This window comes from Onychomys torridus, chromosome 12 (assembly GCF_903995425.1).
Source record: "Onychomys torridus chromosome 12, mOncTor1.1, whole genome shotgun sequence".
NCBI classification, from domain to species: Eukaryota; Metazoa; Chordata; class Mammalia; order Rodentia; family Cricetidae; genus Onychomys; species Onychomys torridus.
The window spans coordinates 35,027,161-35,045,151 of record NC_050454.1 but is presented as its reverse complement, the minus strand read 5'-3'; the positions used below and the strand labels follow the sequence as shown (position 1 = coordinate 35,045,151).

Genomic DNA, 17,991 nt, shown 5'->3' with positions numbered 1-17,991 from the left:
GTCTCTGCTTGTCTGGGTCTTGGAAATTCCTTTGTGTCCCTGTGTCCTTCTAACACAACGGCATTTTAAAAGAGGAACAATTTCCCTCTCTGTCCTGGGCCAGCCGTGTCATCGACGCTAACCTGAGACAGTGGCTTCCTCTTGGATTCTGGGTCAGCAGCTGTATCGGTGAAAGAGCAGGAGGAAGCGCAGTAATAATGAATGAAAGAGCTCTCTTTTGGAGAGAAATCCTGGAACAAAGGAAATGCCTGAACCCAAGACAATGGGTAAGAGAGTTCCGATTCTCCATTGGTCGTACTTATTTCCATCATAATATCTTTCAATTTCAGTTCTTCTTTTTGTGAAATGGAACTGTTTAACTCAAGGAAAATGAATTCACCGGCTTTTGCTATAAAAGAAAAAAGAAACCAATTTTTATCAATACTTTTTTTAAAGACGATTATAATTCGTCTAATTGTGGGTGACAGTAAAGGTTTTATGTAAAACCCAACCAAGTATTTTGTATGTTAGATAATAACAGATAAGTTTAGGTTCTAAAATAAATAGCTAGTAATCAAAAACCCAAATTCACAATTAGGCTCCTATTCTACTTCTATTCATTTTCAATTGAAATGAAAATTTCAAAAATACTGACTGTTCCATCTGCTGGACCTGGCATTTAAAAGGTGCTAACAAGTACTTGCTATGAGTGTATAAATGAATGAATGACAACTGAGCCATTATTTATTTTACTCTGGCCTCCACCATAGATCCTCCTGTCAACTAAAAGAGCATTCTGATTAAATAGGTCCTTCCTCATTTTAACCAACCATTTCAATAACAGTCACACACAAAAAAACATTATCAACTCACCCACAATTCCACAGCCTCTTGTTAGCCAATTATAAATTCTCTATTGTATATAATTAGAATAGGAAACTATTGATTTTATGAGTATAAAATTTAACTCCCTATAACATCTAGCATAATATAAAAAAATAGAGGGGAGAACAAGATCAAAGAGGTAAGGATAAATATTACTAACTTTACCTAATTCTAAACCAGATACCACTGGGAGTTGAAAAATAAACGAAGTTGGTATTTCAAGATACATATATGCAGCTCTGTATGTGCTATCAGAACACACAGAAAAGCACTCAAGTCTTGTAAGTCTGATAAGTTGAACTCATTTATCAAAAACCAAGAAAATATAGAATATAAAGATATCTATAATTTATTTAATTTGCCTACTAATTATGTCAGAGTTCATGATGAAATAATGGGGGAAAAATCTCCTAGGAAAAGTAACCAAGGATAAGGTAACTTTCTCTAAAGTAAAACCCAGTAAATCTTAATAAATACAAAAGAAATAAAATAATTTCTTATAGCAGATAAGATCAGATCACAAGATGAATAAAACTATAAATCCAGAGCAAAAGAGAAACAAATACTTGAAGACTAAACACTCTTGAGTGACCAACCACTGAGTCACTGAAGAAATTAGGCAGAAATGAAATTGTAAATCCCTAGAGTCAAATGAAATGAAAACACAACTTATCAGAAACACTGTGATACTGCAAAGGCAGTTCTAGAGTTTATAGCAATGAGTTCTTACATTAAATTTAAAAAATTAGAGATTGCAATAAACAAGGCAATAGGGTATTTGAAAGCCTCAGGAAACAAAAACAAGCCAACCCAAAAAAGCAGCAGATGAGAAGAAGCAAAGATCAGGGCAAACTTCATTAGACAGACAGTAAAGAACAGTGCAGAGAACCAAGCAAAGAGTCGGTGCCTAGACAACTGAAGACTGGGACCAGTGAGGTGACACCAGGGGTAAAGAGAGAAGGGACCACCAAGGTACTACTAAGCCTGGGGAGATGAGCTTTATCCCCAGGGTCCGCACGGTGCAAGAAGAGAAATGACTCTCAAAAGGTGTTTTCTGACCTCCACATAGGCATTGTGGGGTGTGTGTGTGTGTGTGTGTGTGTGTGTGTGTGCGCGCGCACGCACATAAATAAATGCAAAAAAAGTTAAAGAAAATAGAAAGCTCAGCGATACTTAGTAAACCTGATCAAAACAAAGAAAAGTCATAGATTAATAATATTAGATATAAAGAGAGAATTATTACAAAAGATAACATGAAATCCAAGGGACCTTTAGAGAATACTTTGAAAACCCATTCTAGCCAGGTGGTGGTAGCACACGCCTTTAATCCCAGCACTCGGGAGGCAGAGGCAGGTGGATCTCTGTGAGTTCGAGGACAGCCTGAGCTACAGAGTGAGTTCCAGGAAAGGCGCCAAAATCACACAGAGAAACCCTGTCTCAAAAAACCAAAAAAAGGGAGGGAGGGAGGGAGGGAGAGGGAGGGAGGGAAGGAAGGAAGGAAGGAAGGAAGGAAGGAAGGAAGGAAGGAAAGAGGAAAAGAAAGAAAAGAAAATCCATTCAAAAATCCTGGACTATCTAGAAGAGATTAACAAATTTCTAGGTAAGTATGACCTGTCAAAGATAATTCAAGAAGATATAATATTTTTAAAAATTAACAAGATCTACCACAAGCAACAAGACTGAAAAAATACTAAGAAATATCCCAAGAAAGAAAAGCACGGGATCATTCAGATTCACTGCCCACCACTTCCAGACCACTAAAAAAAAAAAAAAAAAATGTGTAACAGAGCTAGAAAGATGGCTCCTCAGTTCAGAGTATTTTCTGCCCTTCCAGAGAACTTGAGTTTGGTTCCAAACACCACATCAAGGAGCTCACCGCTACCTGAAACTCAAACTCCAGGGGATCTGACACACTCTTCTGGCCTCCATGGGCACCTGTACACGCAGGGCATATAGACACACAGGTGTACACACACACACATACACTCAGAGGGAGGGAGAAGTCAGCACTACTGCTCCTCAGAGAACTCCACTAAACAGAAAGGGAGAAGGAGCACTCTCAACACATTGTACGGAGCCAGGATCACCCTGGTATTGACACCCGATAAGAACACAACTCAGAAGGAAACTATACACCAAATTCTCTAATGAACACACAAGTAAAATCGCTCAAAAAAGTCCCTGCAAACCGAATTCCAGACCACCCTGATAAAACTCATAAAGCATGACCGTGCTGATAATATTCCAGGGAGACAAAGATGATTCAATATATGCAAATTAGTAACTAATACAACTGCAAACTGCGTAAATATATTAAGGGCAGAAATCACAGCATCATGTTAATCAAAGCAGAAAGGCTTTGACAAAAAAAAAAAACCCTCAACATCCTTTTGTCTTGAATAAACTAATAATAAAAAGAATATTCTTCAGCACAATAAAAGCTACATACATAGGAACATGGAGAGAACCCCTCAAATCAGAAATAAGGTAAGGTGCTCTCTTCCCTCTTGTCAGGCCAGGGAATGAAGTCTTACCTAGGTCAATAAGGCAAGAGAAGAAAAATAAAAGAAATAATGACAGGAAAGGAAGAAGTCAAATTATCTTTACTACAGGTGACGGGATCTTATCATTTAAATATCCCATCAGAAGAATCTTAGATCTAATGAAGACTTTCATCAAATGAGCAGCACACAACCAACATATGAAAGTCAGTAACTTTTCCATGTATCAGTGATGCACCTGCCCTGTACACAGGACATAAAAGCAGAAATGGACTCTTCTGAGTGGAAGGGGGAAGGAAGAATGGGAAGCAGAGTACACTAAATATGAAAATGTTATGATACAACAATTGTCTTATATTCTAAGTAAAACAACAAGTCTAAAAAAGAATAAAGCCAAAGATAACTGACTGAAATATAGTTTTAATGGTACAGAAATGTTTTATCTTCAAAGTAAACAACATTTAAGACTTTTTTAAAGGTATTTTTCATTTCTGATGATAATTTTCCGTAACTGAATAAAATTACCAGGCAAAATCACATGACTAAGTAAAATAATTTATCTAATATTAATGGATAACATTTTTAATTCAATGAAATTAATTTCAATCCAATGAAATAAAGATAATTTATTGGGCTGGAGAGATGGCTCAGCGGTTAAGAGCACTGGCTGCTTTTCCAAAGGTCCTGAGTTCAATTCCCAGCAACCACATGGTGGTTCACAACCATCTGTAGTGAGACCTGGTGCCCTCTTCTGGCCTGCAGGGAAACATGCTGCCAGAACACTGTAAACATAATAAATAAATCTTTAAAAAAAAAAACAAAATTTGTTGGGGCTGGAGAGATGGCTCAGAGGTTAAGAGCACTGGCTGTTCTTCCAGAGGTTCTGAGTTCAATTCCCAGCAACCACAAGGTGGCTCGCAACCACAAGGTGGCTCACAACCATCTGTAATGAGATCTGATGCCCTCTTCTGGCCATGCAGACAGAACACTGTATATATAATAAATAAATAAATCTTTTTTAAAAAAGATAATTTATTAAGTGATAAAATGACTTCACACATAAGCTTTGAGGTTGTCCTGAAATTTAGGAATGATCTTTATACTTACATTGCTGGCTTAATATGGGGTTTTCTAACTGGGTCTGAATCTCTTGAAGGTACTTCGAGGAAACCCAGAGGAAAAGAATAGCCTGGCTCCTCTTGCTGTGATCATCATCCTGGCTTTTCCATAACCCAAACCTCTTTAAGTGTGTGGTGTCCACTGACAGTGAAATCTCATTCACAGACACTGAAAGACACAAAACAAGCAATTTAAAAAGTAATCTATTTAGGCATACACCATCTCTGATACATCTTGGTATACTGTATAGCTTAGTAAGGGTTTCTATTACTGTGATGAAGCACCATGCCCAGAAGAAATCTGAGGAGTAATATGTGTGAAATTGCCAAAGAAGAAATTTAAACTGTCATCTAAGGAATGATGAGAATGGGAAAAACAGCATTCCCCAAGGAAGAACACACCAACTGGTGATCCAATATCAAATGGTCAGTCCTGAACACCTACATACAAGTAATATTACAGGGACTAAACAAGTTGTAGTAATATATTTAGGGATTTATATTATATTATATTATATTATATTATATTATATTATATTATATTAAAAGAGGCCATGAATTTGAAAGAGAGAAAGAGGTTACATTGAAGTGGTTGAAAGGAGGACGGAGGGGGAAAATGATGTAATTTTATTATAATCTCAAAAAAATAAATAATAAGAATGCATCTGAAAAAAGAGGTGAACAGTAAAGAAATTATGGCATAACTTCTTGATATGTGCTGAGAGAATTTGACATCGTTCTTCACAGACTCCTGCCCGGCCGTGTTCATTGCTTCTCTATTCACAATAGTTAGGAAATGAAAACAACATAAATGCCCTACAGCCAACAAATGGATAACCAAAGTGTGGTGCATATACACTATGGACCACTATGCAGCTGTGGGGAAAAAAAAAAAAAAACTCATGAACTTTGCAGGTAAATAGACAGAACTAGAAAAGATCCTATTGGGTAAGGTAACCAGACTCAGAGATAAAAAAGGCTGCATGTTGTCTCTTACTAGAGGCTCCTAGCTTCAAATCTTCCCAAGTGAGTGCACAGCCTGGAATCATTGCAGAAGCAGGAAAGTGAAAAGGGATCATTGCGGGAGGGCAATAGGGGGTGGTACAAGTGAAGGAGAAAATGAGAAAATGGAGGGCCTCTAATTAGAAAGGAAGATAAAGCCAGAGGAATGAGGGGGTAAAGTAACAGTACGGACATCTAAAAAAGTCATAAAGAATCATATTATTAACTACCAATCTCAAAATCCCTAAAATGCATAGAAAGTCTATGTACAAATATACATATATAGTGTAAATGAAACTTTCCATCTGGACTGCCAATGCTCCCTCCAAGACCCAAAGACCATCTAACAAAAACCCCAACACCAAGGATGAAAAACTTTCTTTAGAGTTGTTGGTCAGAGCTGTCCAAGGGAATCCCAAAACATTACAGGCTATTATTGCCCTTAACTGCCCCAGAGAGGTGAGGTAAGTCCAGATTACTGAAGACATCATGCACATCAGACACATGCTGTGGATATTGCTCTGTATGCTGTGAATGTATTGTTCTGATTGGTTGATAAATAAAATGCTGATTGGCCAGTAGCCAGGCAGGAAGTATAGGCGGGATAAGCAAACAAGGAGAATTGTGGAAAGGCTGGAAGGCTGAGTCAGGAGACAGTCCACAGTCCAGGGAGCAGCATGTAGTGGCACAGAGGTATGGCCACTGAACATGTGGCAACATATAGATTAACAGAAATGGGCTGAGTTTAAGTGTAAGAGCTAGTCAGTAGTTAGCCTGAGCTAATGGCTGAGCAGTTTTAATTTGTATAAGCCTCTGCGTGTTCACTTGGGTCTGAGGGGCTACAGGACTATGGGACCATGGAAGCCAGGTGGGACCAGGAAAACTTCAGCTACCCAAAGGCCCCTGAGCTGAATGGACCTGAATGCTTCCTCCCTGAGGACTAGCTCTCATGGTACCAGAAGCCATCATGCAGACTTCCAAAGAAGGGAGGCACCCAACAGTCCAACCCATCTCTGATGCCTATGAACCACAATGACTACCAGCATGGCACAATAATCCAAAGGGTGAAGCAGTAGCATGCATGCCTTGGTGGTAACCAACAGCCCTCTAAAAGGACTTAAGATGCCTCACCAAGAGGGAAATCATGCCTGGTTCTAGAACCCTAGCCAACTATTCACAGATTTTGGAGGAAAAAGAACCTACAACCACCACTGTCCCTAACTACATTTTAAATTTTTGTCTTTATGCCCACAGATAAGTGTATTTATTACCTCCCTCCTGCCCCCCCCATCTCCCGGCAACAGAGACCATCATAGAAAACTCACAACTGATCAAACTGCAATTGTGGATCCCAGTCCCAAGTGATACATCTACAACACAACACCTGCACTAAGGCTCAGGGACCACTGTGGGAGAGGGCAGAAAGACTGTAAGAGCTAAAGGATCAGGGAGTTTGCTGTGAGAGTGTCTCCTGTGGATGTCAGAAGCCGCACCCACTAAGTCTTACCAATGTGACTGCCCAAACACACGCTCAACAAGGAGAACACTTCATTAGCTCTTAATAATTAGTTCTTAAATACAATAGTGTTTTCTAGCAAGGGTTATTAAGACACCATGTGCCTTATATGTTCTCACTACTTAAATGGTAATCCAGTCAATAGATTTATTACCATAACAGAGTTCTCAATTCTGAACTTACAGGAGCTGAGGAACTGAAGTTGCTTCAATTACATCTTCAATGTTGCCATGAAGCTTCTTCTACTCTAGTTCATATCTGAAGTGTTATCTGTATGTACACTTTTCTTCCTTGTTCTTTCTATAATTCACTCTCTGAAGAGATTATTCTCTATCAGTTATTATTTTTCATCACTAATTATTCTGGAATTACTTTTGTTTGGGAAAGAATGAGAAAATAGTCTGCGTCTATTTAAGCCAAAGGTTCATTTCCATTCCGCTTTATTTGGCTAAGGTATGGCATGAGAACTCTGTCTACGCAGTGCACACTACATGCTTATGTGCTTTTTCCTTTGGTTCTCACCTTCATTATTTTCATATACATCAAACACTTGGGCTGTCAAATCTTTACAAGAGTACTTTATTATCATCTGATTTATAGTCATTAAAACAATAATTAATATGTTCTTTTGGGTACTATAAAACATTTTAAGGCTTATTTAGAACTGCAAAAAAATGTTGACATCAAATGTTATTAAACTGCCTTCAGTTTATTTATTTTCTATGCTGAAAAGTGATGAAAAACTTGTGAAAGAATTTCAGAACTTTTTCTACTCAATTACTCAAAAAAAAAAATGTCATTAAGAGAAGATGGCTTACCTTGAAATGGGATTTTAATATACTTCGTTGTGAACTAAAAAAAAATATGAAACAAAAAATGAGTTACTACTGCAAGTGCATTTCTACTCAATTTTCTTAGTATTAGAGTATTTAGTACAATTCAATTTTTAGTACTTAATAAAAGTACTAAGAATCAAAGCAAAGAACTATTTCAACATAAAGACTTAGTTTTAGGATTAAGAGTCTTTAACTGTGCAAGTAACTTTACCAAAATACCCATTTATAAAAATTGGTAAAACCCTACTTTTTAAAAGTGTGTTCTGAAATTTTAAGAGGTAAGACAATGTTCAAAGAAATGCCAGGAGACCACACAAGGCAGCTATCTCCAAAGAAGACTATTCTCTTAGGGATTAACCAAACTCACAAGAGTCAACTCATCAAACGAAGGTGCCAATGCCCTGTCTGTCTGTAATGAGACTTTAAATGTATCAGAAGACTTAGCTATACCCCACCCGCTGTGGCCCTTCTGTCTTTGAAAACTAACTGAACTCAGGAGATTATTTTTACTGCACACAAACAGAACAACAAAAAACTGCTTAATAAAGAACGGCTAGAGAAGTCTAATAAAGCGGACTTAAACAACAACGCCCTGTCAAAGGCTGGCATAGGTTAAGTCTCAGCACACTCGTCTGCTGAGTAATGTATGGTTGAGCATTGCCATCTTCTTTTATCTCAGCAATTATTCCCTTGTTCTTTTTGGGAACGCCCTTCTGACTGAGGTCCTTGCTCTTTCTGATCCTTCTGCTTCACTGAACTATTTCCTCTGGCTGTCTTCTGCGTGTCTGTTCAGCTTAAATGTTGTACTTATAATTGTACTCAAGACAAAACCTTCCGTGTACTATCTAAATCAGATTTGTCTTTTGACGACTGCTTTTCCCTTACAAACAAATAAGTCTGCCTGTACTTGTTTGGTTAAGTTCTCTTCTGATCAATACATTTATGAAATTATTGACTATATCAGAGATATAACTTGTGAACGCAAGACAAAACTCAAATAGACAGCATATGAGTTCTAGGCAAGCAACAAAGTATTCAATAACAATACTGGTTTACTTGTATTCCATTTATATTCTTAATTTAAAAATTAGTTCATATGGGGGTTGGGGATTTAGCTCAGTGGTAGAGCACTTGCCTAGCAAGCACAAGGTCCTGGGTTCAGTCCTCAGCTCTGGTTTAAAAAAAAAATTAGTTCATATTATCATTTTTTAAGGTACAAAACTCATATTCCACAGGGTTGGCCAGTGAAGTCAAATATAAGACAAGGAGGCATACTGACTAACTGCTGAGTTTGGAGTTCAAGTTCTGCTTCTGTTGTTTCTACTTCACAATTAATGAGAAATAGTATAGCATGATGTCCCTAGTATCAACTTTCTTACACATACACTCTCTCTTCCTTCTCTTACCATCAAATATTCTTCCTCTACTAAACCTACTTGACAAGAATCTGATACTGATCTACAGCTCTGCATGTTTACTATAACAACATTCTATCCATTCCAGATAAATTTTAAAGCCCAGGTAAGAAAGTGATACTGAAGGAAATCCAGTTCTTGAAATCATCTATCTATTTGAACAAGAATAAAGTTGACTGTAATGCTAACATATAATACCCTTCAACAGTCAGAACAGTTCTCTGCCCTCCTTCAATAAACGGCATTCAGCATTCAAAAAAAAAGAAAAAGAAGAAGAGGAGGGGATCAAGATCATGATGGCGAAACCCAGAGACAGCTGACCGGTGCCAGTTGGAGCTCACTGACTCTGGACTGACAGCTCGGGAACCTGCATAGGACTGAACTAGGCCTGCTGAATGTGGATGACAGTTGTGTGGCTTGATCTGTTAGTGGGGTCCCTGGCAGCAGGACCAGGACTTACCCCAGGTGCATGAGCTGACTTTTGGAACCCATTCCCTGTGGTGGGATACCTTGCTCAGCCTTGATACAATGGGGAGGGGCTAGGCTCTCCTTCAACTTGGTATGCCAGACTTTGTTGACTACCATGGGAGGCCTTACCCACTCTGAGGAGTGGATGGGGGTAGAGTGGGAGGGAGGTGAGGAGGTGGGAGAAGGGGAGGGAGGGGGAACTGGGGTTGGTATGTAAAATGAAAAAAAATTAATAAAGAAATATATTTAAATACCAAAAAAAAAAAAAAAGAACAGTTCTCTAAACATCATTTGTGCCTTGTAAGCTTTTCTCATTATCTCAAGCGGTAACATTTTTTAAAAAAGAAACTATATTTACTGCTGCACTCTCTGAAGAAAGAAACAAATGACCAACTAAAGAAAGCTGCTCTAACTTACCTAACTTCCCATCACTAGTTTCCTAATCAAGCTAAACAGTGACTATCATAATAGTGAGAAATTTATTTTAATTACAACAATGTCTTAACATAGTAAGTTTGAAAGACAAAAAAACATTTCTTTCATTTCTGTTACAAAAAATCATGAACTCTGTCTGAAAAAGAATCCATATAAAATATCTCTTAAAGGCCAAGAAAATTTTTAATGCTTTTACTCTTTTCCCTTCTGTTACTTCCTATATGTTTTAATTTTAAACACTATTACATGTTCTCCCATCATAATGCGAATTTCTCTCAATCTTTCTTCATGTACGTAAATCTACATTTTTATTAAACTGTTTTCCTGAAATAAGAGATAAATTTGTTTTGATACAAGATTTCAAGCTCGTGGGCTCAGGTGACCGTCTCACCTCAGCCTCCCAAATGAGATCATAAGTGGATACTATTGTGGCCAACTTAAACCCAGCAATAATTAAAAAAAAAAACACTAGGGTAACTGAAATGGATGACAAATGGAAATTGTAAAAGACATCCATCCCAAAGTGGAAAGGGGAAGAATTAAATTCATATAAGTGTAGTAAACTGCAGAATAATATATCTAATACTGTTTTATATCTATATGCATGTTTTGAGAAATAAGAAATTTTATACATTCCAAATTAGCAGCTGCTGTCTTGGTATGCAAAACTATTTGTGGTCTTTATGTAGATTTTCTTATTTGGGTCTAGTTTTTGCCTACAACAAACTTTACACTGTTATGAAAGTGAAAAAAATGATCACTAATATTTTTTATAGTTTTTCTTTTATTTTGGAGATTATAATATAATTACATCGCTTCCCCATTCTCTTTCCTCCCTCCAATCCTTCCATATGCCCTCCCTGCTCTCTTTCAGATTCATAGCCTCTGTGTCCGTTAATTATTGTTTTCGTGCATATTTGTATATGTAGACACACATGTATTTCTAAACATGGCCTGCTCAGTCTGTATAGTGCTGCGTGCATGTTTGTTTCTGAGCAGACCATTGGCACTGGATAACTAAACAGTGTGCTTTTCCCTGGGGAAGACTGCGTCTTCTGCTCTCGGCACTCTTAGCTCCCTGGGGCTCTTTGTGTTGGGTGGAAGCCTTGTGGTCCATCCCTTGTCCACTTTGGCATGTCTGTTGTCCATTTTCAGCTTGTCTTTAAGCAATCAGGTGGGGAGACAGTACTGAGATTTTGATATAAAAAGGTCGAGGATATACTCACCGTGACACAACCTTTTGAAGCTCCTTTTATTTTGCCAATATACACAGAAGTAAACACAAAATCCAGTTTCTGATCCATTTCACTGTTAGGTATAACACCGGAAATCTTTTCCATGTCAGGATTGTATGGACAGAATTCAGATGATGCCTAACAAAGAATAAATTATAAATGTATATAAATCTCTAAGAATTAAAAGAAGCTGAAAATTATATCCAAAGACAAAATTCTTCTTTAAATTATTATTAAAAATTTTATACTATTCTTTTTTGTTTGGTTGGTTGGGGTTTTTTTGGTTTTTTGTTTTTGTTTTTTTGTTTTTTAGAATTCTGATTTTTATTAGAGAATATATCTAAAATACATTATCCATTAAGTCATGATATGTTATCTAAAGGGAAATATACTCTGTATCACAACTATACCAATTTTTACACCTTCATTTACATCTCTAAAATTCAAAAGTTACAACATAATTCATATTTAAGATAATGTTGCTACAAATATATAAGCATTTTAATATCTTTTCTTTAATATAATATCTTGGAATAGTGAACTTTTATCTATTTTATAATCATAAAACTATGACTATTTTGCCTAATTTGCTTAAATTATCTCAGTTTGTCTCATGATAGGGGCTTGTAATCAACCATTCTACTTTCCTATGTTTTAAAAATAGCATTTTAGGCCGGGAGGTGGTGGCACACACCGTTAATCCCAGCACTCGGGAGGCAGAGCCTGGCGGATCTCTGTGAGTTCGAGGCCAGCCTGGGCTACCAAGTGAGTTCCAGGAAAAGGCGCAAAGCTACACAGAGAAACCCTGTCTCAAAAAATCAAAAACAAAAAAATAGCATTTTAGTAAACAGGCCTGAGTACTCATTATCCTGGGGCTGAGGCAAGAGGTCATTTCTGTCCTTTGCATTCGATTGCTATGAATGAGAAGGTATGTCTAAGCCAGCCACCAAACTGCCACCACACTCCCACCATGTGATACACCTGGGTCTTGTTCTTCACATTTTATTAGTAAGCACAACATGTGAGAGAGGAAAGGCCTACAACATCAGACACAAAGGCGGTTCCAAATCACCAGGGCAGAATTGTGCTTGGCTACAGAGAGGCCGCACACTTGTACAGTTTGGACACCCACTCCAGGACCATTTTATTTGAAGGATGCTTTGATCTTTCTGTTCTTCAGGGGCTGAGCTGGACGCCAGTTGTCCACCATCAGCTCTTCAGGTTCCCCCTCCGAGTTGAAGTTTAGTTTACGGAACAGAGACATCTGCTCACTGCTGCCGGTAATGGGTTCCTTGAGCACGATCCAGGTCACACACTCCAGCAGAGGCGGAGTGGTCAGAGAGCTGGGGTATGTCCAGTGGTCCAAGTTCCCAGGAAGAAGGGAGCGAGGACTGAAGTTAGTGAAGGTGGCACTCTTCCCCTTTGTTTTAATGGACCCTAGTGCATCAAGAACTTTCTGAAGGCCTTTTGTAGCAGGTCCAATCTTCTGAAAAAGACCCAGAACAGCCAGTCCATGTGGTTGCTGTGCAGCTTTCCCGAAATCACTGTATTTGGTGTTCCAGTGAACCAAGTGAAGCTCTGCAGCATATTTTGTTTTGTTCACAGTGTGCTCGGAGCCATGCCCATCAGATGAGCCCCAGTGAAAGTGAAATTGGATACTATTCCTCATGTGAAAAATTAGTCACTAAGATTTTTTTGTATAAAATGTAGATTTTAAACTTATTTTTCAATTTTGAATCTTGGACATTTTTAGATTTTGCATGTGCATATGTAAAAATGAAGACAGACTTGAGATTAATTTTATGAGATGTTTTGGATATGTTGAAAGACATACCTATTTTGTTGTCGTTGTTTTTGATTTGTTTTTCAAGACAGAGTTTCTCTGTGTAGCTTTGGTGCTTATCCTGGCTCTCGCTCTGTAGACCAGGCTGGCCTGGAACTCACAGAGATCTGCCTGGCTCTGCCTCCCAAGTGCTGGGATTAAAGGCGTGTGCCACCACTGCCTGGCTCATTATACCTATTTTGAACTGTATCTTGAATTCCCTACTTTAATACCTCATTCCTACCTATCTGTTACCCAACCAAGTTTGTTTACTTACTGTGTGGGTTGCAGAGAGTAGAGGAGAAAAGCCAGTGGCATGGGGCAAGTTGTTTGGGAAAGGAAAACTGAGCAAGATTGCTACCAGAACTATCCTGTGTTTTCTGATTACTTATATTCTTGCATAAACCTCCCTCATTAACCTCTGAGTTCCTCAGGATGAAGAACTGTGCTTTCTTTCCCTCCCTTTTAAACCGGAAAACAGTATAAACTCAAGCGGATGTTTACAAGTATTTGTTGAATTAAATTGACTATGTTAGATTTTAATTCAAGTCATATATTTTTCTAATGGTTTTATTAATTTTCACTGTGCTGGAAATAACACAGAGAATAAAAATTTTGGAACATGTTTTCTCTTTTCAATGACTTTGTAAGTCTGGTAGAAGAGACAGATGACATGTAACTAAATATTTCATTATGGTAAACTGTGCACTGGAAATTTTTACAGGATAAATGGATATGGACTAGAAACCTAGAACCCTTTGGAGAAATCAGAGAAGGCTTCCCAAAGAAGACTGCTCATGATTTACAACGTCAAGTACATGTTCACTAGGTGGTCATGAAGGAAGATGACCTAACCATATTAGAGTAAGCACTAGGTACCAATCTGAAGATTTCCAGAAACTATAAATTATGGTAATTCGTGATATAGTCAACTTGTTTAGATTGAAGGTTCAAGAATTATTTGGTAGACTGGAGGGATGATTCAGTGGTTAAGAGCACTGTCTTCTCTTCTAGTGGACCAGGGTTTGACTCCCATAGCCTACATGATAGCTCACAGTTCCAGAAACCAGGCACCCTATTCTGACCTCCACAGACACCAGAAACACATGAGGTGCATAGATATGCATGCAAATAAAACACTCATACACATAAAATAAAATAAAAATAGAAAAAATAATTTGGTTTAAAACTAATGTTCTCTGGTCACATATTTTTAGTATTTACTAATATTTTGAATATTTATTAGTGACAGTCATGACTGAGATGAAGCGTTTTGCTTTTATTTGAGTATTTACTAATATTTTAATATTTATGAATGGTTGTCATGGCTGAGATGGAGCACTTTGCTTTACTCAATCAAAATTCAGGTTTAATCAGTCATTTCTGTAGAATTCCTTGTAACAGAAAAAAAGTTGGATAACCTAAATAATTGACTAGTCAGAAAGAAAAATCCAACATAGATGTTGATATTGAGTTTGGATTTACTTTAATAAAATCAAAAACCCAAACCCAAAATTAATCCAAAAACTAATAACATTCTCTCCTGCCACTATTTCCAACTCACTATTCCCTAACTGGTGCTATTCACTTTTTTTAGATTAATGGAAACAAGTTGAGATGTATAGTCCTTTAGTTTCAATATTTAGTATTTAAATAATTCAGATCTTTCAATCTCTATGACTACTGACCAAATAGGCTCTTCTGACTCCTCACCCCCATTTCACAAAGTTAACAGGTATCTGGAGTGGTTGGTTGGGTTAACTTGCTTGTTTGTGGTTCGGTACCCAGCAAGAAGCAAATCTAAGACATAAACTTAGGTTTATCTATTCAGGTCAAGTACTCAAACAAAATTACTTCTATTAACCAAGACAGTATTCTTGCTACTGTATTTTAATATATTTTTCAATGACAAGGATGAAACTGTAGTCAGTTTCATATAGCATTTGTAACAATAAGAGATAAAGGGCTGTAAACAAAGGGTAACAAGTAGACATGAGGATTGGCATGAGGCATTTTCTTGTACACAAATCTTCTGTGTATCCTCAGCACACAGTATTTACACAGAGCCACAGATGCACAATAGTGTATCTGAAGAGGCTGAATCAGAGTAAGGCTGTTTTATACACTGAATTTTTTTAGTTATGAACTGGCAAATAGAAGATACCTCTGCCAAATACTACAGGTTTAGTGAACAGTTACAACCCTTCCATCTGAATGCATGACACGTTAACAGTTATTATATAGAATTAAATAATACTGTAAGTTGTTTGAGAATCTCATACGTGCATACAATGTATTTTGGTCATAGTCACCCTCAACTCCTCCTTCTAACTCCTCCCAGATCTAACCCCAGCCTCCTTGCTAATGCATTTTTAATTAATAATTAAGAGATGTAAGTGGCTGGCCAGGCAAGATGGCTCATTAAGTGCTTGCCTTCAATCCTGATGACTAGAGTTCCATCTGATCCCTAGAATTGGCATGGTGGAAGGAGAGAAACAACTCCCATAAGCTGTCCTCAGATCTCCACATAAGTACCATACAGACAAAATAAATAAAGGGTTTTTTTGTGGGGGAAGGAGGGTTCTTTCAAGACAGGGTTTATCTGTGTAGTTTTGGAGCCTGTCCTGGAACTCACTCTGTAGACCATGCTGGCCTCACAGAGATCCACCTGATTCTGCCTCCCAAGTGCTGGGACTAAAGGTATGCACTACCACCGCCTGGCTTATAAATAAAGGTTTTTAAAGAGAGACGTAAGTGCTTAAGGATCCTGTTACATCAACTCTATATGTTTTACTATAGATTCTATATTTGAAGACAGCTAACTTGATGCGAAGGAAAGAAATAATTCCAAGTAGACATACTACTCCAAGAGCAGACAAATATCAATAGTTCAATGAGAACTACAGAAAATATTCAAGTCACAGAATATTTAGACTAAAAGCATGTCACTAAAACTAACAGGAAAGCTGTAGCAAAACCCACAGTCAGGAAATGCATCTTTATCATAATATTCTGCTTACTATAAGCAATAAGAATATTTCACTGAGGTCGGGCAGTGGTGGCGCACGCCTTTAATCCCAGCACACAGGAGTCAGAGGCAGGTGGATCTCCGTGAGTTCGAAGCCAGCCTGGGCTACAAAGCGAGTTCCAGGACAGTGAGGACGGTTACACAGAGAACCTGTCTCAAAAAATAAAAAAATAAAAAGACTATTTCACTGGGGGCTGGAAAGGTGGCTCAGCAGATGAGGGTACCTTCCACTAAGCCTAACAACTGGCTCAGTCCCTGGAAGGTACATAACAGATGAAGAGAGAACTGCTCCTGCAGGTTGTCCTCTAACCCACAGCTGTACCACGGCCTGCACCTCCCCCATACACACACACAAGTAAGGAAATAGGTAAAAGAACTGCTTTACACTTTGATAGTGAAACAGGAAATGTGTTTAAAGTAGCACTTGGCTGCTGCTCTCTGAGAAAGCAGAAGTGAATTACCTGTACAGACTTGCATGCACTCAGCGGTAGCTCTGACAACTGTGCTTCAGGAGGACCCTGATGTTCACTCGCAATCTCATAGTCTCGACTAGGCTGTAACTTTAGAACTGCCGAGCTCTTGTGTTCCATGGGCCCTTCTTCATCGCTGGAAACAACAACTAAAAAGAAAAGTGTGTTTTAAAGGTGTCACAATAATCACTTACAGAAGAAGAACTTTCTAATTAAATATCTTTAATAATCACATTAAACCTAAGCACCTAAATTCAACTTAAGTCTAACCTAGCTTTCACTAGCTGATTAGTATTGTTATAAACAGATTTCACATTGGCATTACTATTCAGCAGCTTCCTGACTAAAGCCAAAAGTAAACATAGTACACTCTGGGTATTGAGTGTCTTCAAGGATCTACAAGTTAAAAACTTGGGACCACAAGTGTTACTTCTGAGATAAGGTGGAGCCTTTCAGAGGTGCGGCCTAGCAGTGGAAGATGCGCAGGTCACTAGACATCCCTAGCTCACTGGGGCTTGCCCTAGGGGATATGGAGTTGCTGTCCAAGCCATTCCCTTTGCCCCCTGGAGAATGAAATATGTGGTTTTACTCTACTATATGCTCCTGACATTTCCTGCCATCTAGAACATTCACCCGCAGCAGCCCAAAGCACTGGGTCCATTCAATCTTGAACAGAAGCCTACATAAGTTTAAGCCAAAATAAATCTTTTCCTCACCTCCGTCTCTCAACTCTGAAACAAAATCAGCATTTTATTCTTTCTCTCCTTTTCTCTTTCCTTTGTGCTGGAGATTGAATCCAGAGTCTTGTAACTAATTACCAAGCACAATGCCACTGAGCTATACTCCCAGCCCAGTCTTTAATATGTAACTATATCAGACATTCTGTTACAGTGATAGAACTAACAGACAAGTTCCCAAACAATTTCTAGTTTGACAAAGAGTCCTTTCACATTACTTTCTTGTGGGAGGGGGTAATGGATGGCTAGAAGATATAGATGCAACTCATTGCGAACCCTGTAGAACCCTTTGAATTTCTGTGTCAGAGGACAACAACAATTTTTAAGAACTGACTAAATCAAAATAATGACAATCAAGTTGAATTTAAATTCCACTCCAATAACATACAATAATAACAGTCTTCAGAGAATCTTTTTTAAAACTACTAGGCTACTTCATGGTAAGTATCTTTTAAAACTTACTCTCAGGACTGGAGAGATGGTTCAGTGATTAAGATCACTTTCTGCTCTTACAAAGGGCCTAAGTTTGCTTCCCAGCAACCAC

At 38.1% G+C, this 17,991-nt stretch overlaps 2 protein-coding genes across 2 annotated transcripts in view; both read right to left on the bottom strand.

The window, feature by feature from the left end:
• Positions 1–17,991, bottom strand: part of Senp7 (SUMO specific peptidase 7) — a 104,546-nt gene that overhangs the window by 19,094 nt on the left and 67,461 nt on the right. The window contains exons 9-13 of the mRNA XM_036203433.1: positions 16,702–16,859; positions 11,382–11,528; positions 7,820–7,853; positions 4,473–4,652; positions 123–388 (exon numbers count right to left, since the gene is read on the bottom strand). Of these exons, the coding sequence (XP_036059326.1) occupies positions 123–388; positions 4,473–4,652; positions 7,820–7,853; positions 11,382–11,528; positions 16,702–16,859 (785 nt within the window). The remainder of the gene's footprint in view (positions 1–122; positions 389–4,472; positions 4,653–7,819; positions 7,854–11,381; positions 11,529–16,701; positions 16,860–17,991) is intronic.
• On the bottom strand, positions 12,503–13,059 carry LOC118594210 (carbonic anhydrase 2-like). The gene has a single exon (XM_036204049.1). The coding sequence runs from the start codon at positions 13,057–13,059 to the stop codon at positions 12,535–12,537; it is 525 nt and encodes a 174-aa protein (XP_036059942.1). The 3' UTR covers positions 12,503–12,534.

Coding starts and splice junctions, on each gene's coding strand:
- LOC118594210 (XM_036204049.1), bottom strand. CDS start 13,059: ATGAGGAATAGTATCCAATTTCACTTTCACTGGGGCTCATCTGATGGG.